Raw genomic sequence first — 21,909 nt, forward strand, 5'->3', positions numbered from 1 at the left:
GGGCAATTCTCTGCATTCCTTAAAAAACAAATTAGACTATGTTAGCAGGGGGGAACACAACAACCACCAAAAAAAACCCCACCAAAAAACGAAAATCCAAAAAGCCCCCAAACACCACAACAACACTTTTAAGGCAAAAGTTTTCACTAGTTAATGAATTTTGTGCTAGAAAGAACCTGGTCTTTTAGAGAATGTGAACTGCAGTTGCTGTGATTTTTTTGTTTTCCTCCTGCATGGGTATTATGTTTGTTCTGAACACAGGTCAGAGCAGGCTGAGGGATGCAACCGTCACCATGGGGCAGTTTAAGGTTCTTCACACCTCTAACACAGCTCTGCCAAACTTGTGTACACCTGCCTTCACACGTGGCAGGTTCTGCTATCACAGAATTAAAACTTTTCAGGGTCCTAGAAGCTGACATCCAGAGGCAGAAATCCCTGAGGCTCCCATCACAGACCTTGCAAACAGAACTGCCAATCCCAGTGCACTCAGTGATTCCGTGATACAGAAAATTACCTGTTAGAGTCTAAATCATAATCTGCTGAGTCTGACCTCTCTTTTAAACTAAGCCCTATAAGCAGGATGAATACTATAACTTTACACAGATGTTTCTGTACAATTACATGGCATTTTTAAATTTCGTTACCCAAGACGTGACTTACTATTTTCTAAATATTGAGGTATTTTGCATTATTCCCCAAAATACTTCATTCCCCTTATAAGGAAGGAAAGCTCTTTACTAAGATCCCAGACCTGTTTCCAGGTTTGTCTGCTCTTCTGACCGTGGTTCAATTTCTTGTGGTGGTCCTCCTGGTGGTAGTGCTGACCCTAAATACAGTGGTGATGGTTCAGTTCCATACGGATTTGAAAATCCTGGAGGTGCAAAGCCAGGTCCTGGACCAATAGGCTGAGAAGCCACTGAATAGAAAGGGACACTTCGCACAGCTTCCTGGTCACCAGGAGGCATCACAGCAGCTGACCCATCAAGGACAGCCTGAGGTACTGCAGCACAAAAAAAAGTTTAAGAGTTATAACTAAACAGAAATTCCAGTGTGTGAACCTTTTACCCTATACATAAAATGATACAATGCAGAAGTGAATTCTCACTGTTTCTACCACCCTCTTAAGTGGTTTCTTATACCAGAAGCCTGAAACATTTATTTTCTCTCTGTCACAAAGAAGGGTATGAAACACTAACCTGAAGGCATCAGCTGCACACTTTGCATCTGTTGAGCCATATTGGGTAATAAGGATGCTAACAACGCATTTTCAGCACCTGGACCCATGTCACGGCCAACTCCTGCTCCATCACATTGACTAGCATGGTCTAATTCAGAGCTTGGTGTACTACATGCATATGGTGGTGGGGTGGATCTGTCTGTGTTATAAGCTATTGCACCCTCCTGCACAAAAAAAGCAAGATCTTATTAACTGTACCAGACGTTAAGTTCACAACCAAGGGAACATACAGCAAAGGAAATCTTAAAAGTGAAAACAGCACACAGGTTTTTCTAGTGTTTAGTCAAAAAAAATCAGCTGTCAGCCATTTGCAGGCCAAGTTCAACCAAATTATTTAAAGTTTTTGTATGTTTGTTTATTGTTTGTTTTTAAATGGAAGCTTAGTTAATTAGCTCAATGTTCAAATTCCTAACAGATCTCTTTAAATAACTGGTAATTATTTCCACTCTATTACAGTCTAGCTACACTAATTCACACACAACTTTTCTGGCAAGCAGATCCTCTGCTTACAGCAGGAGTTGTTGCAACTTAATGAGCCTTGCAATTCTCCTTGCATTACAGTACTAAGAAAAGCCTGTCTCATGTAACGTACACCACCCTTTGACTATTCTGTATTGAATCTTAGGGCACTAAAGTGTGATAAATCCACTTGGTTTAAATCATAACACTTGTACTTTATGACAGGAATATATCATAAGGTCACTTCGTATGTTTCTGTAATTAGCAGTATAAACAAATCCATTTTAAAAATTGGATTTACACTAATTCTTACAAGAGAATACTTCATGTTGAAAAGTACATTCTGTACCTTGATCTGTCCATCCACATGTCGAAGCCTTACTAACCATGAAGGTTCAATAAAAGATTCCTGTTCTGGTTTTTCTTTTATCTGTGGGTCAAACAGGCGTAGTTGTGATGACATCTAGAGAAAGGAATCATTGTAAAGTTTCAGTTAACCAGCCAACAAAAGGCAACTTTAGCCACAGCTTACCACCTACAATATAAAGCCACAAATACTTGATTCTTTCTTACGTTACCTGGATTAGCTGGCCAATAAGTACAGGTGAATAGTAATGTGGATCTTTAAGGACAGTTCTGGAAATCACTTCACAATAATGGAAAGCCTGAGCAGCAAGCCCCATTTCAGCTAGTCGGCAAGCATAGATGAATTTGAAAACCTATGGAACGCAAGCAGGTGAAATAAACCAAGTGATCAGAACATTCTTAGAAGTATCAAAAGAAAGGCAGTCTGTCATTTCAGTTGAAAGCTCAGATATCCCATTATCACATCTATACTAGGCAGGAAAAAAAAAAAGGAAGGAAAAGGCATCAATTCTCCTCTTCCACCCAATGTATCCAATGGAAGTTATCTATTGATTTACAGCTAGTGCCAAAATATTCTGCTGGATTTTTCTTTCGGAATATAGTTACGACAACAACAAAATTTAAAATTCAGCAGTTCAGAACACACAGATGAAAAATGTGAAAAGGAGATTTAAGTGACAACAGGAAAAAAGCTATCTTGCACTACGTTATCCACGAATATTTCATGTTACAACAGATAAAATATTTGCTGTGCTGAATACAGCACATGAGAGATTAAAACCTCACATAAAACCTGCCAAGATAAAAAAAAGAAAGAAACAGTTCTTCACCTGGAAATTGGGCAAGCAGCCAGGCTGAGTTCCTAGTGACTGTGCGTATTCATAGGCTTCCGTTCTTTGAATGGCTTCATTGGTGGCAAATTTAAAAAATGGCAAGCTATCCGGGAATGGGAGAGGAAAAATATTATTTAACATTAAGATTATACATGCTGACAATAAAGACAATCAGAGATAAAGTCAGAAACATAGCTCTATTAGACACACAATATCAATAACTTCTAGTCCCCAAACAAGGACAAGGCATCAAATAGTTATCTCAAAACCAGCTGTGGCTAGTGATAAGGGGAGCAGTGCAACTCAGTCTCTCAAGCCATTAAGCTTTCATTTTTGCATCTAAAAAGTATTGTTTAAAAAAAAAAAAAGCCAGCCAAACCTATGATTTGATCCAATCAGGACAAGCTTTGTTGTCTTCCTCGTGTAAACTCCAAAACCAACTTGGGCCATAAGGTAACAAAAATGAGCAGCATCCAGCAGGCCTTTAGAAGCTGTAGAGAAATAAGCGACAGAACTCAGGATATTCCCTCCCGGTGGCACACTGTAATTCCATGTCCCGTATTGTTTTGGCTTTGCATTCAGATACCTTCACAATAGACACACACCTATATAAAACTGTTCCACTTTACATTTTACACAGCAATTGCTTGTTTGCAAAAAATAAGCTGAGTAATTAAAGCTTTCAGAAAGCTTTTCCTTCAGTCATCACCCTGTTCATTCCCCAAGAGTTACCAAGAGTGTCTCCCATGGTAGCAATGGTCCTGGATTCCAAGTCCACATTATTGGTCAAGTTGGATAACACCATTGCTAGATGAGGCCTCCAGTCTCCCCATTTCTCATCTCCACAGCACTAAAATTAGAAGAATTACTTAGTCAAATCAGTGACTGGAGCTCTGCTTGGGTAAGTGTTTCAACCTAAAAAGGACTAAAACAACTTATCTGACAATTCTAGGAAAAGCACATGAAAAGATTACTGTTGTGAACTACGCTACTCACTGCAGTACCTCTTTAGTCTCAACTGCAGCTCACACTTGAATCTTACCGTGGATGCAGCTGGCATCCTTCCAGACATGAGCTGGTAAACAGTCTGCAGAGGGTCATTAATTGGGAGACTGTTGGCAAATCTACAGAGACATTATACAGAAAAACAAAACACAAACATGGGGTAAGCAGTTGAAGTGTACTTGAACATGCAGTGGCAGTTAAGCTAGCTTACTTTAAGAGAAGGAAGTGCTGTCTGAAAATACTACACTGAATAAGCAATTGCCCAGTGGATCATGTTCAAAAGCAAAACATTACTAGTTAACTGGAACTGCCACTATGACACAGGACAGTCCAAGCTAGGAAAAACCTCAGGATTCTCCCCATGCCAGCTGACTGGACTTAGTACATGATTTCACAAGCTCAGGAAGCTGAGAGAAAGTTTTTCTGTCTACAGACAAAGCATGCACGAACACATCTGCTTGTCTCAGGCAAGGAGAATGAAGGGTACGACAGAGTTACTTGGCTTTAACAAAGTTGACAGTTGGGTTTTTGCACAGTTTTTTCAAAGCTTGACTAACAGCACCTGTCAAGCAAGCCCACAGATGACACTGTTCAAATAGCCCTTAAACGAAACAAGTGGCATAGAATAACTTCTCAGGTTTAAGTTTACGGCCAGAAGGCCCCAGAACAACAAGTAACATATGACAACTGAAAATACAGGTAAAATTAAAGCATAATTCTTGCATGAGCTACTAAGGATAACTCATGATTTTGACATTAAGATTTCCGAGCACCAAGTCTCTACCTCATCAGCAGAATAGGTAGTTATATTGTACTAATCAACAAGCAAGACAGTACCTGGTCATAACTCTTGCATGTGTTCTGCTGTCCATTTTGCTGGCCAGTAGCAGAGCATGACCCCATAAACCATGCTTCATGGCAGACTCCAAAGCATCCTAATTAACACAGAAATTAGTTTCCTGGGAATAGCTTAACATACTACTCAGATAAACAATGATTGTTTTACAGTAGTACTTTGTGACTGAATGAAAAAAATGTTTGTTTAGATCAAAGGCTAACACATGAATATAATTTTGTTTTATATTATAAACTATAGGGCATAACTTTTTTCCCTATCAGTATAGTGCAGCACCATGAAATATTATACGCACTGCAAGTTGCAAAAATGATTTTAACTGATGCCTACCTAGAGCTTTACTTATTTTTCACAAATCTTAAACAAAATAAGACACATGCAGTATTTGGAACAGTATAAGCATTCACCTTCTTGCGGCCATAAAGCAGCAGCTCTCTGAATCTCTCTGTCTCCTTCTCAAGACTGTCAATTGTGGTTATAAGATTATCAGTGAGAAATGAGAGCTGGGCTTCACCAGATTCTTCTTCCACTTGTTCCAAAGCCTCATTAGTGAAATCAATCAAATTTGCCTCATTAGGGGACTTCCCAGGAAGCCACACTGTTTTATGATCTCGGAGCAAAAGTTCAGCCAGGTCTGTTCCCACAACAGTCTATACATGTAGAGAAAAAACAAAAATAAAGAATCCATTACTTCACTTTGTCACATCAACAAAAATCTGTGAATATCAGCATCTCTGAGCACCTGAGAACAAATGACAGGTAAACTTACCTGTTCCATCAATCTGTGAACTATTCCAAGATGTCACTATGTGCATATTACTGTCTTTTACATAAATACCATTTTGTGTATAAAATATTGTAGGATAGATAAAAATTCAAACAGTGAGACATACCCCATTCTGCCTGCACAACAGTACAATAAAGTCCCAAAGCAGACTTGCAGATTCTTTGTCAATTAAATTTTCATTCTTAAAGCACTGTGTAGCTTTATTTTGTGCAAAATTAATAACATCCACTTTATGGGTGTCATCCCTGAAAAAAAAGAAAAGAAAAAGAAAAAAGTTTTTAATGAGACAAATGTAAACATTCAGATCATTGTGATTAATATGAGGAACAAATTTAAAGCTCATGTATTATTTAAGCAGGTGAAAAGCCACAAATATTTTAAGTCAGTTTAAAACCTGTAATTTGCAGACAATTGAAAGTTCGATAAAGAAATTAATTCTGAATGCAAGAAAGTTATTTCTGAAATCTGTAAGAACATACTTAGCAAGAGGACCAGGAAATGCTCTCATCTCTTCTTGCTCTGGAGAACGTTGTAACATAGTCTAAAACACAAATATAAACCATAAGAAATTCTTATAACTATGAATTTTGCTTTTTAACAATAAAAACCCCAGACCTGAACATAACCCATAGTGTAATCAAGCCTATTGCTCTTAAACAAAATACATATGGTGACTTGCACCTGCACAAGGATAGTAAATGATGAAATCTACTTTACATGGAAGTCATTCGGTAGCAAAATATAAAAATTTCCTCATATCTCCTTAATCATATAATAGAATCATAGAATCATTTAAGTTGGAAGAGAGCTTGAAGATCGAGTCCAACCGTAAACCTAACACTGCCAAGTCCAATAATTTTCCTGATGCTGCTCTAGTACTTGTGTACAATTTTACTCCCTTCTAGTGAGATTTTACCAATGAATTCTACCCTCATCACGTTAAGCCCATCCTTCCATATATTTTACATGACTTGGTTATTGCATTTCTTTGTAGCGGCACAAGAAGAATGAAAATATACCCATGATACTTAATCCCCAGTTCATCTAGATGACAAGCAGTCCTTAGGCCTGCAGAGGATGTACAAGGACAATGCTGTCTCTATGAACGACAACATATTAGAAACAAAGCAACACAACTCCAGCCCTTCTAGGATGCAAGGATTTTACCTGAACAAAATTATAAGGAGCTGGATGATCTGATCATGACTACATCATCTCTCAGAGGAAAAGAATTTTTAAAGTTATGTTTTACTTAAGATTACAGCCCAAACAGATAAATATAAAAGATACATGCACTGACGTTTAAAAAAAAAAGTCAGGAATCTATAGATCCAAGTTCCCTACGCCCCTTCCGAAAGAAAGACCTATATTCCACCACCTCCCTTTTTTCTTTGAAACTTTACCTCCATACTGTGTATTTCAACCAGAGCTGGCTGTCCTTCTGAAGGCAGGTTTGGCAGCACTTTTATTAAGAAGCCCCCAGGACCAAACCTAGCACAGATATGAGGCACTGAAAATTTCTCAGGTGTTGAGGGCCTTAAAGGTGCTGAAATGGGAAGAAAAGACAAAATAAGAACAAGTAACCTGTCTTGCAACTAAGTAAACTTGCTGATGTATTTATCCAATTCAGTAATCCTGCAGTAGTAGTGAAAAAACCCTGCCATTCAATTTGGCTAAACTTTATAAGCAACAATTAATCAGTTCCATTATAGTCCCAAAGATCTTAAGATTTGCAACAACAAGAACAAAACTATAGAACTTTAAAATCCACTTATTTTTTCAATGCAGGGGCTTTGATTGTTTGTATCAGACACATTTCTGTGATCTCTGTACAAATACATGACGCATCTTCAAAGAGCTAACGATATACTGGAACATACTCTGGAAAAGCTTTTCCAGAGAAACAGTGTTTTGTTGCACACCAAAAGGGTAAGAAAAAAATTATGGAAAAATCTGAAGTTTAAGTTAAACTTTAATCATTCCCCATGAAGCACAAACAGTGTAGTTAAAAATCTATCTAAAAAGACATTCACAAATGGAAGTATGCAGTATTTAATAGCAAACACTGTCTAGCTACTACTGTTCTGTGACATACCCAGGTTTCAGCAAGCAAGTTATCCTTACACTGAAAAGGAAACAAAACTTTGTTCATGTGTACATACACTGTAAACCAGCATTTTTTTTCCTGTTAACAGGCTCAATGAGTACATGAAAGGTATCTCATACACTACAAATACTAACAGAAGGGCAAACTACTACTGGTGGACAACCTCACAAGCACAGTGCCTTCCCTCCTCCTTCCCCAATGGTGCCAATACCTTGTTCTACAGCTGACCATCCAGTTTCAGTCGGGTAGCCATAATCTGTAAAAGGCTGTTGTCCATCAAAGTTAGCAGCATATCCGCCATATGGATAATCTGTGTGGAGCGACACTGCCTGCGCAGTAGTTTCATACGTATTAGCCGTTAGATCATGATTACTTCTATACAGCTGGCTCTAAATAGATCATATTAGTAATTGTTAGCAGAGAGCGTGAAGTTACACAAAGCAAGCAATACTGCAAGCATGACTCAAGACGGTAAGCATTCCCCACCCTGGCTTCGATTCTTTACGCTGTTCGTAAAACCAGGCTTGCTACATCGCTGCATTTGAGAAAGCTACCCTGCAAGACCCCTGCAGCAATAGGCTACAGAAGATAATCAGTATTTCTTAGTGTTCTCCCTCAGTGTTTTTACTACCATTTGATCTGTTCACATCCAAGTATGTTCAGTTCTCTCACGGCAGAATGTCTATGTGCTTGTGTGAAGAACATTATAGAATGAGTTACAGGTTCAAGTGTTGCTGTATCAGCATCAATCTTCACCTCTGCTGTAACACTGACAGAAAATGAACTGATTAAACCTGATGAATGCCTAAATGACTTCAGGTGCCTAAAGATTAATGCCTAAATGATCTTCAATACTACTCCCAATATTACGAAATAAATTGGAGTTCAGACTGGAAAAACCACCTAAACTTCCAAGAAACATGATGAACCAACACATGAGACTACAGCTAACACATTCCACTAGCAAAGACCGTACCTCAAAAATTACCCAAATATTCTCTGTGTTTTTCAGGTATTTGTACTTATGGCATAAGTAGATGAGTAATCAGTTAGATTTGGTTTTTGCTTTCAGAGTCAAAATAGCATCATACAAATACGGAGTTAGTCTTTTAACAGATCCCAAGTTCAGTAATAGCATTCATGCTTGTGATGAGAAAAACGACGTGAAAGCCAGACACATCATCAACTACAGCCAAGCACAGTAAGGGCAAAGTTCTCACAAACAGCAAATGGATTCAGTAGAGGAAATTTTCCATTTCTGTGTGTGTGGCAACTTGCACAGCTGAGTGCTGATTTTGGTTAAAGTTCTGTTGACAACTGTGATAAATATTAAGTTCAAAACTGTATTACAAAACAGCCTTAACTTACAGAATAAAAAGTTTTCAAAACACATATTCCCCAAGCTAAATCCAGAAATACTTCCATATTTCTAAATGCTTCACCCACCCCCCAACACAGAGAAAGACCCAACTCAGCTGAAAGAATACTTGATGTGACCATTTGAAACTCACTTGTTGAGAGCGAGAGCTGAAACTACTCTGGTGACTGTGAACACTGCGGGAGCTACGGAGACTATGACCAGAATGCTCACTGTGGACACTGCGTCTATCGAATTCATCACCGTAAGGATCTCTATGGGGTTCAGAGTCATCATCAAAACTTCCAGTAAAACGAGGATCATATCTCCAGTTATCTTCGTATCGGTCATGTCTGAAGAACAAAGAAACATACAAAGCAAAAATGAACATAGCCACCCATGTTCCTGAGGGAAGTGACTTCACTGCATACCTGTCAAAAAGAAAACTGTACCTAACTTCAGAAGGGCTTTTAGATTATCTCCTAGATTGAGGTTTTTATTACAGTAAACAAATTGACATTTCTTCAAGAAGTTCATCCAGAATATTCAAGATCAAGACCAACATCATACTCAGGAGTCTGTTCTAGGAGAACCCACAGAATGTTCACCCTATCTAAGAACAAGTCCTACTGCCTTAAATCCTTTTCTTGAGAGACGTGACAGTTCATCTTTTTTGTCAGTGGCCTATGTTAAAGCTACAGAAAGGACTAGCAATATATATCTGTGAAATACGTGTACTACTGCATTTTAATAGTCTGTTACAGGATGTATCTGCATTCCTAGAGAATACTGAGAGGATTTTACTTCCAAAGCTGCACAATACCCTGAAATTCTGACGCCTGATACAACTATCACAACAGTTCATAAATTTTGAAGGCTTTGGGGCAGGTCTTCAGCAAATAAAGTAGTATTTCTGTTAGTGCACAAGCAAAGCCTCAGCCTTTGCCTTAACACTTACTGCCATAACTTAATTTTCTGGTGACACATTTGACTATGGGGGACTCAGGGCTGAAGAAACCAATGCCAGATTCTCCGCCTTCACTCAGACACACACTAGTTCTCTGACCGTCACCAGCACCTAGGCCCTGTGCTGCCCTAGATCTGGCAAGAGCTTTGAGAGAACATGGATCGAATGGACAAACCTGCTGCCGTATGGATATGCTTCTCTCTTCTGGTAAGGGTTGTGTTCAGCATCATACCAATACCTCTGATCATAACCTCTAGGATCTCTGTATCTGGGGTCATATGCTGATGGGTAACGTTCCCAGCGACTCGGATCTTTGGAAAATAAAAAGAAACGGTTTAGATATTGGAAGCTGTTGACAATAACCTTTTTCTACTCCTTTCTCTTTAATTACATGCTGATTTGGTCCTGAAGCATATAGCAAAACCAAAATAATGTACTTAAAACTACATAAATATGTCCACTCATTTTTAATTAAGAAAAACCCCAAACAAAAACACAACTAAAAAAATCAATTTCACACCTTCCAGAGAAACATGATTATAGTTAGCTAGATACTCTTGAAGGGACTCTGACCATCAGACAGATAGATCTTTTCTAACAACTTTAAAACTCGGTCATAACATGATAACAACTCAACAAATATTAACAGAATCTTTGTGATCAGCCTTCAGAGCATCATGCTAAATGTCTCAGGATGTGGACAGATGTTGCTTCAAATCCTCCCAGGCACTATACAAGCCATTATCTTCAGATTACCAACCCCAGTATGTCTCTGTGAGCATTCAGATAATTATGGACAAAACCAAATTCTAGTCATGAGTCAATTTCTGTTTACATCCACCTAAAATTTACTTTAGAAGCCTGGCTGCAGGTTAAACACCAAGGATACACCCCAGTGAATGACAGGCTTGCAACACATTGAAGAAAAGGATTCTGTAGACTTACAATGGTGTGCTTTCACAATGGAAAGACAAACTGAAGGCTGGTAGCGAGGAAAAAAATTATTTCCTGTTTACTACTTCTACTGAATAAAAAACGTATAGGAAGGATGGCATGGTATTAAGAACTGAAGTAGGCCCAAAGATCAGTTTTCAGCAAGTATAACTTTATTCTTGCTGGTTGTAGAAAGGATATTGGTTCTATTAAATTGGAAAAACATAATAATTCTCTGATCTGAAAGTTCCTCTTCCCCATAAATTTTTGTTTAAACCTGCAATTTTCTATAGAAAAATTCAGAGTTCATTTTGACACCTTACCTCCATAATCATATGAGCTTGGGTAATAGCCTGGATAATAATCACTCCATCCACTTTTTGTGTAATAATCTTCAGTATACCCTTGCCTGAAAGAAAGCGCACAGGTATAAAAAGTTATTATTCCTCCTTCAATCTCTTCTAAAGTCAGCAGGAGATATGAAGAACTATATGCCACAACTGATGAGGTAGAGTTTGATATTTAAAATAACGCATTTACAGGAAATCAAGGAATCATAAAATTAAGACTTTACAGACCAATATATCACTAAATTGTTGTGTGCCATAAAAAGCTGGCAGCCCTTACTATACAATAATTTAGTGATTTTTGTAAACTGCTTTGGTGATAAGTTTAATTACTTATAGACAATTAATCACAAAAAACTACTGCTGTAATTAGCATCCTTTGAACTGTCTCAACAGAGAAGTCAGTAACTTAGCAAGTAATGAAATAATTGCCCCCTCAACTTTAACAGTGTTTTGTTATACGTCTTACAGTGATGAAAAGAGGACTACAGTCTGGAGAAGAGGTCATGAAAATGGGTCAGGACATGAACTAGCACTCCAGTAGATAATTCTGAACATGGGTTTCAGCCTCTGGGGCTGCCACTGTGGCATCTGTCACCAGCATTAAATACAGTCAAAAAAGAAACAAAACCAAAACGCACTACACCTTTCTTTGGGAACCTGGCCAAAGAAGCCACTATTGTATCACCTTGTTTGACTCGGAGCTGATGCCAATCTGTGGCTGGCAAGCCCACAAAATACTTACGTTGTAGGGCTAGCACTACTGTAATCCCAGTGCTTTACTTTCATTCTGCACTCAGCCTCTTTCTCAATCTCAGCTTTTCAGTAGATGCGGCAATGTTTTGAGAGTTAGCACATCCTTACGCTTAATACTTCAGTGAATAAATGAGATAGCATTGAGACGCAATTGTAACACAGCACATCACTACGCAACTGATTCCAGGCATCTTCTAGGTTATTACCCTTCTCTATAGGCTTGAATGGACAGTACTGTGTAGGAAAGGCTTGTTTTTCATTTGAGCAAATCAAGAGGACTGAATAGGAGAAAATACTCATTTACAGAGCCCGTGTTAGAATGCTCATTGTCCAAATGAACAGAACAAGCACAAGAACCTGACTAAAGCCAACACATCAAAGTAAGTGTCAGTGCATATACAAAAGATAATTAGAATACTTTTGATGGAAAAAGAAAGATGCGGCCATTACTTGAAAAAATCATGAGCCTTTATTATATGCCATTTTTAGGACACCATCCCACAATTTCTGAAAAGAGCTACTAGATTAATTTTAGATGAAAAATGTAGTGTGTCTACATATATGTACATATACATATATGTATATACATGTATGTTTATCTACACTGTGTATATACACGTGTGTATACACTTACAAACACACATGTATACATACACGCACAGGAGGTAAAGATATTTAATGCTAAGGTGGAATGATGGGAACTTTCATGTTCCTCTACAACTGATAGTGCAAACTCCAAAGTGGCCAAGCAAGTCAAGCGATGCTCCTCCCTGGAACGTGTGGGAAGTTTGCTAACACAGCACCTACCTCTGCAGAGGAGGAGATTTGATCTTATCAGATCAGGTTTATCCACCCAACCAATCTTCTCCGTCTCCTTCAGAAAGATGTTATTCCCCTCCCCAGAGTTTACAAAGCTGCATCATCAATACTGGTACATTAAGGGCAAGTTTCAGACATGCTATCACACTGACTTTGCCACTCTTAGGCTCTGCTGCCCTGCAGTACCATACCACAGTCCACATCTGACTGCACTGTCACATCACACATCAACACTGACAGAGCTACTTGTAACAGGCTTTGATCTGCCCAATGCCACCTGTAGGAATTTCAATCTCTTACAAAAGTAGTACGTAAGAAGAGTACACACCAGGAAGTGCTACTAGAGGTTATCATCTCATTGCAAGATCTCACAGTGCACTTAGATTCATTGAAGATGATGACAAAAGTTATCACGTGCAGCTACAGCCATTGTTTTGTACTCCTCAAGGTCAATATACACCTCCTATAATCTTCTGGCGGTGGTAAGCAAAATGTTATGGTTTTAATTTGAAGACTGCTCCATGAGTGAACTACCAACAACAACAGACAAATACTACAAAGGGTTTCATCATTTCCAGACAGATAACTGGGGTTCTCTCTTGGAAACCTGCAAACCCACCCACCAGATAATGCAACAGTAACATTCTGTCATTAATTTGAAGTTCATACAAATCACTTACGCAATAATCACCAGAAAGCAGTAATCCCTGGAAGGTAATTTTCTGCTTCTTGCTTGAGAAATACTAAGAGAGTTCATTTCTGTTTTTTATTTAATATTTGCAAGTAGCATCTGAACACATTGTTTCCCTCTCAAATTTTTTATTTCATATAATCAGACAGACCGAGGCTTTTAAGCTTTCCTAATTCATGTGCCACCTGCATCAAAACCTGTAGTGAAGTCAGTGGGTGAAACATGCCCACATAGCACCTTTGCTACATGGACCACAGTTTGGGAGTTTTGTGAGAAAGCTTATCCACACAGCCAAAGTAGTCATCAGACTAATTAACCTGACACAGCACCAGGATGTTTTCACTTGATTCACCATCTCTCTCTTCTGCGCATCTGAAACACCGTATGTCAGTAGGCCACGCGTAGTGCTATGCTTGCAAGGCAAATCCCAGACCAAGGTGCAAAAGTGCCATTTATTAACAAAACTAGGGGCCACTGCTTAAGTGCTAGCCAGAAACTAAACTAGTATTGATTAACAAACCCATGGCCTACACTGCTCTTTCACAGCACACATGAAAAAGAGCTAAACCCCTCAGCACTAAGTCCATTGCAGTGACTTCCTGCCTGGCAGAAATGCCAACAGCCAACCACCACCCAGAGAACCAAATAAAAGGCGAAATAAGGCTTTAGCAACAGAAAAGGCTGCGGAATCGTATCCTTTTCAGACGCGGCATTTGATACCGTCCCTTCCTATGGCAGCACACAATGAGTTTTTCAACTTCCTCACTGCGGCTTATGCTATAGAACTTCAACAGGCATCATTACACGCACTGCTTCAGGGTACACCAGATCTTTACCCAGTTTAGGAATTGCATACCTAGAAGGCGGCCTGTCAGAGCAGTGACTCGCTCTGGAACTAGGACGTTCAGGCTCAGAATACCGATAGCTCCCAGGCTCCATATAAGCAGTGCTGGTGCTATCATAGTGTCTGTACCGTGGGTCATACTGTCCGTAGCTATCCTCCTAGAAAAGAGATTGACAGGTAAGGTAAGAGGCTTCCCACCTCCAAGAATAAACCTTTAAAAACAAACAAATCACCATACACACCACAACTGTGATAGCTGAAGAGATGCAGATCAATAGACTACAGTATAGCTTTCGATACCTGTTGTGGCAAGTTATATTCAAGTCTATTAATATCCTAAACTTAAGAAAAAAACATTAAGTCTGGACTAAAGGCAGTTCAGCCACTATGCTGGCCACTCTGCTAAACTGTCAATAATTCAGGCAGCAGATGGGAACCAAATTTGAACACCTGGGCAGCTAAGACAGTTATAACTGCCAACTTTTTCTAAAGAATCAAAGAAATTGCTATCAGCTGACATCTGTGCCAACTGGAATTGGTATTAGCAACCTCTAAGTTTTTATAATCTTTGTAATGTAAGTTTTGTTACTGCTGTCTGGATTTTCCGTACAATTAAATACTTAACATGAACGCTATACTGAATGTTGATCATGACACAACTGTTTAAACTCATAATTCAAAGATGAAAATTACTAATACATACTGAGGGGGGAGGAAGGGAAAAATAAAAATTTACCATGTAATAAAGATGAGCTGCTGTTCTGGGGTCTGCAGGAGGATAAGGTGATGGATATGGAGGCTGGTAAGCATCATAAGGGTGTCTGTAGTAGTAGTAAGGGTTCTGGGGTGGACCAAAGGCATCCTGAGGAGTCTGAGGCAGGGATGGACGCTGCAGGTCTTGTTGCACATTTGGCATGACTGACTGAGTGGTGGTGGTAGAAGGGGCTGTGGAAGTTGGAGCACCCGATGGCTGTCCAGACGCTGGTTGCTTATCAGGACTTGTCTGATCGTACCTTGTTGTCAGCTGTGCTGAACTTGCCTCTTGGGGACCCACAGGTTGAGGATGGTTACTCAGCACCTGGTTCTCACGCTGCTGTGATGCCTGCATGGCTTTAGTCCCTGCGGCAATCTGGTAGTTTGAAGGAACTGAGGACTGTCCAGATGTTGGTTGCTGCATTTGAGCTGCTTGCATTTGTGGTTGAGATGGCAATGCTCCCTGTACGGCTCTGTCTGATACAGCCTGATGCTGTACATCTTTTGTCACCTGTTGATAGAAATGTTGTTTGTCATGCATCTCAGGACCCACCTGACCAGCACAACCAGCTGACTGTTGAGGATATACTGGACCACCAGAAAGTGACTGATTATGCACCTGTACAGAATTACTTGCACTGCTTTTCTCCAACGTCCGTGATACTGTAAAGTCGAGCACTCCAGCAGCTTCTTCTTTGCTATTTGAATGATTTGCAGAATTATTAGCCTGTACTACAGAATTAACAGGGGCGACTAGTGCACTTGCACTTCCACTGGGAAGATTCGTCCCAGAAGAAACAGATGAGTTAGACCCCGGCTTGCTAGCAAATTCAGGAACAAAGCCTTCCATATTAACATTCTTTTGCCCTTCTGGAGCCAAATTAACCGGAGTTTTCATAAGCAAGTTTGCAGGCTGATTAGAAGCAGTATCAGAGGAATTAACAGGGCTTTGTAATAAATTATGTTTTAACAGATTAGCATTTGGAAGTGCGTTAACTAATAGAGATCCAACTTGCATCACAGGTAATGGCATGTTTTCCCCAGAAATGATCCCACCAGCATGTGAAGTTTGGGGACCCATTGCAGGCTTGTCCCCAACCCCAGAGTCCTTCATTGGCTGATTGTTTTCATTGCTGCTTAGCTGATTAGATAGAGAAATAGAAAAATTAATTGGCTGAGCCAAGTTATAGCTTTGATTAGGCTGAGCAATCAGGACGGGCTGATTTTGCAAAGACTCTGTAGGTGGAGAAGACAACAAACTTGCATAACCAGAACTTGCCTGAGACTGAAGTGCCTCCTCTTCTCCCATTTTGGGAGGATTCTCAAGATTTTCAGAAGATATATTTCCATCTTGGGAAAGCTGCACAGCAATAGTCCCTGGTTTACCTGGCTGCTGATTAGACAGGCCTTCTTCTGGTGGTTGAATGACTTCTACAGTTTGTTTGGCAGGTACGTACACTGCAGGAGCAGCAGGAGCTAGAAGAACATTTCCCCCAAAATTAGGTAACTCATTATGAGCCCACAAAGTAGTTGCTGGGCTATCACACTTCTTAACTGCTCCCTGAGCTCTTGTCGAGGACCTTCTTTCAGATACTGATTGTATGTTTTCCATAACAGGTCCAGAGTGCAACATATTTCCAGCTTCACCAGTGACTGCAAGAGGCAGTGGGTGTACCTGAGGCATGAAAATAGTTTCCAGATTATCTGGTGGCTGTTCAAGGTTGCCTGGGGACGCAGCCGGCGCAGCTGTATTCTTCTTGATATTCTTTTGGCTTGAGTGGTTCTCTCTTAATTCAACCACCATCTTTGCTTGGTCAATCTCTGCAGGTTTTATACCAACTCCGTGGGACCTCACAGGTTCAAAAGAACTATTTGCACTTGTCTGAAACACTCCTGTAGGCTTAGGAGGACTTGGAGTTGGAGGCTGGGATAGATTACCATGGTAGTTCTTGCCCAGGTTTAGCTCACTTGAATCGCCTCCCAAAGGAGAGGAGTCAATCTGTTTAAAGAAGCTAGCAGAAGATTCTTCATCAGGCTTCCCACTTTCTTGTTGAATAAACGTACCGACTTGCTCTTGAGGTCTTGCTGAGCTAGAAGCGCTCCTATGGCTAATGTTGCTATAGTTTGAAGATACGCTATCTGGTCGGACAGGATGAGGTAATGAATCGGGTGCCTCCAAATTTGGTCCTCCTTCAGCATGGCTCACAACAGCATTCTTTGGAAGCATCTGACCTGGAAAGGATCCATATCTGTACAGATCAGCAGCAGGGGATGAAGCATTGATGTTCTGTGGTTCACTTGGCAGCACTTCTTGATTCTGAATGCACTCCAGGTTCTCAACATTTTCATACTGTGACCCACCATTCCCAGACGCATCACCTATACGTGCCTTGTCATCACTAACAAACAGAGAGTGCTTAGCGGCTTGTGTCTCCTGCTGACTTACAATTTTAGGAAAGTACTGGACATCCATTCCTTTTTGTGCCATCTCATTGGCTGAACCCGTACCAATCTGCGCCTGAGAGAGAACATTAGTTGCAACCAGCTGAGGATGCATTGGCTGGTGATACAAGGATGTCGAATTTGGCTGACAGGCATCAAACTCCGTTTTCTCAACTATGTAATTTTTTTCAGATGAAAGTATTTCTTCATTTTCTGCCTCATCCCCTTTGAAAAACATGGAGAGAGTTCCTGAATCTTGATCTGTGGGAATAGGTCTATTTGATGTTTCGGACATATCTGGAGACTGGTTTTTGGGGTTATTTTCCTGAGCTGTGGGAATGACAAAACTGAAGTCCTGCAATGGTGGCTGTGGGTAAAACGGTTCCTGGTATGGTTGACTTAACCAAGCGTTAGTCATTTCTGTGTTCTGCCTAAACACATTTCCAGGCTGGATGCTGTTCATGTGATGACTGCTATTCGCAGAGCCATTTTTCCCATTCTTTTCACAACCAACAGATAAAGGCGCTTGCATGATATTTTGTGGAATACCTTGGTGTACAGGACCCTGCTGTAAATTTGTCTGTGGAGGAGGATGAGAAGTGCTAACAGAAGACTGAGAAATGTTATGAACATCAATCTGAGAAGACGGCTCAGGATAGGGCACAAAATTTCGAACTGGAGACTGCAGGTTACCTTGGACAGGCCTCCACTGAGGCATAGGCTGCTGAGGAGGTGGAGGGAAGAGTGCTGTTGCATTGGGTCCTGAAGGAACATCGTTTGGATCTCTACTAACATCTTGTCTACCTCCAGGTTTGTTTGACGCAGACACCATTCCAGGATGCACACTGAAAGAATTTTCAACTGCTGCTCCTGTATTATAATGCAATGGTACCGCAGGCCCATGGAGTCCAAGATCTGCATTTGGATGCACTTCTGTAGTACTATTTATAACATATCCTGGGGACGGTGAAGGAATCGGAACATTAGAAAACGTACTGGTATTTATTCCTGGTTGAGATACAGGAGCTGATAAAGACGTATGCAGTCCATGAGGATTGTCCCCTGCACGTGACGGTGAAGTATGCATGACGGCTGACTGTGGAAACACCACAGGGGCAGAACTTTGCATAGCCAATGCGTTGCCCTTGGATGGATTATCTAAAGGGGAACCCTGTGGAGTTTGTCTGCCAAACGCAAAAGGGTCTGTCACAGGCTGCGCTGGGGCAGCCGCTGCATTTGCTCGTTTACTGAGTGAGCTGTTTCTCCAGTACATGTTCCGAGCAATGCCTGTAGGAGGTGGAGCTGCTGCCCCTGCTGGAACAGTCTGTGGAGGCTGCTGCATGATGGCCTTCTAGCAGGGTCAGATGCTAGATGACAAACTAGTAGTGGATGCTGTAGACAGATTCCTTCTTCCACCCTGTTAAGGCAAAACAGATGACAAGTCAGTTTCCTTTCTCACAACAGGTGCAGCACTTAAGCAATTTTTATTTTAGAAACAAAATTACTCAAAGAACTTTAAGTGGAAAATATCTCTTTTCTCCAGAATGCATAAGAAATTTACACATAACGTTGTATTTCTAAATCCATGTCCAGTATTAATGAAGTTTCATGCTGTGTGGTAACAATGCACATCATTTAACAGTCGTATTAACAAATAGCTCCAAGTAAGAGTAACTAAACACAGTTCAGTCCTGTACAAATGTTAAAATCTCTGACTGTTAAAGCACCAATAGTATTATACTGTTACATTTCCCCAAATTTGTTTTAAGCAGAAGTATGCATCATAGACAAGACATGGCAGCAGTCAGCCTACAATAGAACCTGCAAGCTCTATGGCAAGCTCAATTTAATTATAAAGAGTTGAGAAATTATTATCTAACTCTAATTCTGTCAGAGACGATCTTCAGCTCTGTTGCACTGTTGCTCAATGTGAATAGACCTTTTTACAGGTAAGATGAGAAGCAAGCATCTCAAGAAAGAATTCATCAGATGTTATTCCCCTCAACAGAACACAGTCCATTTTTGTTTTAATAAAGACGACATTGTGTAGGACAGTAGTGTTAGTTATTTTGAGAAACGCAACTGGGTTTTCATCACAAATATTCCCTCTTCTAGATGAATGCTGCATACTAGTAAAACTGCATTTAAGAATATAAAAGACAATCAACTCCCCCCACCTATTTTTTGCCAGCAAGAACTCCAAACAATACCAGTTAGGAGCCTGGTACACAGGAAGTTCAGTAAATTAATCAGGAACATGTATTTTTCAATTTTATCACCCCTTAACAACCTGGGGAGGAGGGAAGCTGACAAAACTAGAGTTCTTCTTCAGTACTTGTCCAGTTCAGCTCAGTGAAGCTTTAGCAACACGTGACAGTCTTGTTTTCTAACTATACACAACAAATATGGTTTGTACTGTGTAGAGTGAAGTACCCATGGCAATTGTTGCATACCAGGTGCACTTCCATTTATAGAAGACAGACAAAAGCTGTGCAATTTTTATTTGCTGGGGGGTTTTTTGGTTGTTTTTTGTTGGGTTTTTGTTTTTTGTTTTTGGGGTTTTTTTTTTTTTAAGATTCAGCACCTTGTCAGTAAGAGTAATAAAATGGGAAGCCAGAAAAGTCAGACGTTTGTAATGAAGCCAAAATTTTAATAGCTATAGAGAAGTTCAGACGCAAACCACTTCTGGTTTCTGGTTAACAAAAATACATATTGAGTGAACACTGTGTAACTATATTATTTTGTAAAGATTTATAACTAAAGAATTCCAATAAAAAGCATACTGACTGGTACCACAGCATGATCTATACAGACTTCATCAGACATCAGTACAACTTACCCTAGGAAAAATCTCTTCTACTCATCACTGCAGAATCCAACAGTCCTGTGTATAATCCAGGTCCCTCTTTCAGAGGGCCCAAAGTGCCAGTCAAAGACTCTCAATTTCTCCCCCATATCCATATATTTCATAGCCATATCTTAAATTAAGACTTTGTAAATTTGTTAAAATTTGTGGTTTGTTAAAATGGGAAAGAAGACCAGAAACTGACTTCAACAGAGAAGCATTAAATAGAAAGCTTCATTAATGTTATGCACTACTTGCACTTGTCTTCAACATTCCTTTTAAAACACAGCTGCCTGTTGAATTCCTATCAAGGAATACTTACAAAAAGGTTTCAATACTTTACAATCTTTTCTCCTATTACAATACTGAAGTGAAGGTTTTCCAGCTGGCCATGCTTACTGCCAACCAGCTTACCAGGAAACCCTGCCTAAACACCCACCTCAGTTTCCAGAAACCCGAGGCTGTTCTGGACATCCCCATTTGTTTTTCATCATGTTCTTTACTGTATTAACCTCCAAATAAACTAGTGGTTTTATGCAACGTACTGTGAAATGGGGAGGAAAAAAAAGCTAATTAAAACATCTGCCGAGACGGTTACCTCCTGGACAGCACTAACTTAACTGAACAAAACGTTGATATCTACCTAACAGTTCTGTTCTTAATAGAAAAGTTGTTTCTGAAATACAGCTGAGCACAAAAGCCAACTGTTTTTACAACTTCAATACCCACTTCCGAATTTCTAACGTGGACGTCACTCCTTACAGCGTCTTATCAGATGTACACAAAGAAAAAAATCCCAATGCTGTACCACATTTTTGTAACAACCAGTACCAGTAATTAGCTAATTAAAATAAGCGTGGAGTTCTACTTCAGAGCACTAGCTTGCCATTCCTAAAACGAGATCTCTAAAGTTGCATTGCAGAAGTTCAATACAAGGGTATCAGATTCCTTACAGAAGGAAAGTTAATATTAACAGACTGCACACAGTAGTAAAAGCATGCAAGGTTTGAAGAATTAAGTCCAAATAAAATGAACGTGCCCATGTCAGGTAATTTAAACAGAAGATATCAACTTGATGGTACTGACCCTCCCTGCCCCCAATCCAGTATTAACAGAAACGCTGATTTTAAGAAATTTATAAATGAGAAATAACTACGTAAGTTAGGAGCAACCCATCTCCGCTTTATCTGGTTTGGAAAGTCTTAACTTTCAGCAGGTTTATTAACAGATAATGCAGAGCAGCCTGCTGAGCAACAGTCACCTGAAATAACAATTGCAGAAGCTTTTTCCAGACATGCCAAGAAAATGTTGGCGAAGAAGAAAAAAAAAAAAAGGTTAAAACTACCCCCTAGACAAGGCCATCAATAAATTTCACCTGACGAGCTCTATAGCCATGATTAGTTTTAAACTCCTCCGTGAAAATTTTTCTGCGTGAAGGAATAATTTATTTGGGGGGAATTAATTCTACCTCCAAGGGACATAAGCTAAATAAATTACTCTTAAAC

At 39.8% G+C, this 21,909-nt stretch overlaps 1 protein-coding gene across 1 annotated transcript in view; it reads right to left on the bottom strand.

Annotated features, from left to right (window-relative positions):
• The window catches only part of SEC16A (SEC16 homolog A (S. cerevisiae)), a 27,625-nt gene extending 8,712 nt beyond the window's left edge, over positions 1–18,913 (bottom strand). Inside the window, 20 exon segments of the mRNA XM_009322041.1 lie at positions 1–18; positions 752–1,000; positions 1,197–1,401; positions 2,046–2,159; positions 2,275–2,415; positions 2,893–2,998; positions 3,275–3,386; positions 3,628–3,745; positions 3,938–4,019; positions 4,738–4,835; positions 5,164–5,406; positions 5,650–5,788; positions 6,023–6,084; positions 6,947–7,089; positions 7,862–8,039; positions 9,162–9,360; positions 10,150–10,285; positions 11,231–11,316; positions 14,377–14,522; positions 15,101–18,913. The exon segment at positions 1–18 is cut by the window's left edge and continues 11 nt beyond it. Of these exon segments, the coding sequence (XP_009320316.1) occupies positions 1–18; positions 752–1,000; positions 1,197–1,401; positions 2,046–2,159; positions 2,275–2,415; positions 2,893–2,998; positions 3,275–3,386; positions 3,628–3,745; positions 3,938–4,019; positions 4,738–4,835; positions 5,164–5,406; positions 5,650–5,788; positions 6,023–6,084; positions 6,947–7,089; positions 7,862–8,039; positions 9,162–9,360; positions 10,150–10,285; positions 11,231–11,316; positions 14,377–14,522; positions 15,101–18,901 (6,376 nt within the window). The 5' untranslated portion in view covers positions 18,902–18,913.
• Between the last annotated feature and the right edge of the window lie 2,996 nt (positions 18,914–21,909).

The sequence above is a fragment of the Pygoscelis adeliae genome, unplaced genomic scaffold, assembly GCF_000699105.1.
Source record: "Pygoscelis adeliae isolate BGI_AS28 unplaced genomic scaffold, ASM69910v1 Scaffold114, whole genome shotgun sequence".
Lineage (NCBI taxonomy): Eukaryota > Metazoa > Chordata > Aves > Sphenisciformes > Spheniscidae > Pygoscelis > Pygoscelis adeliae.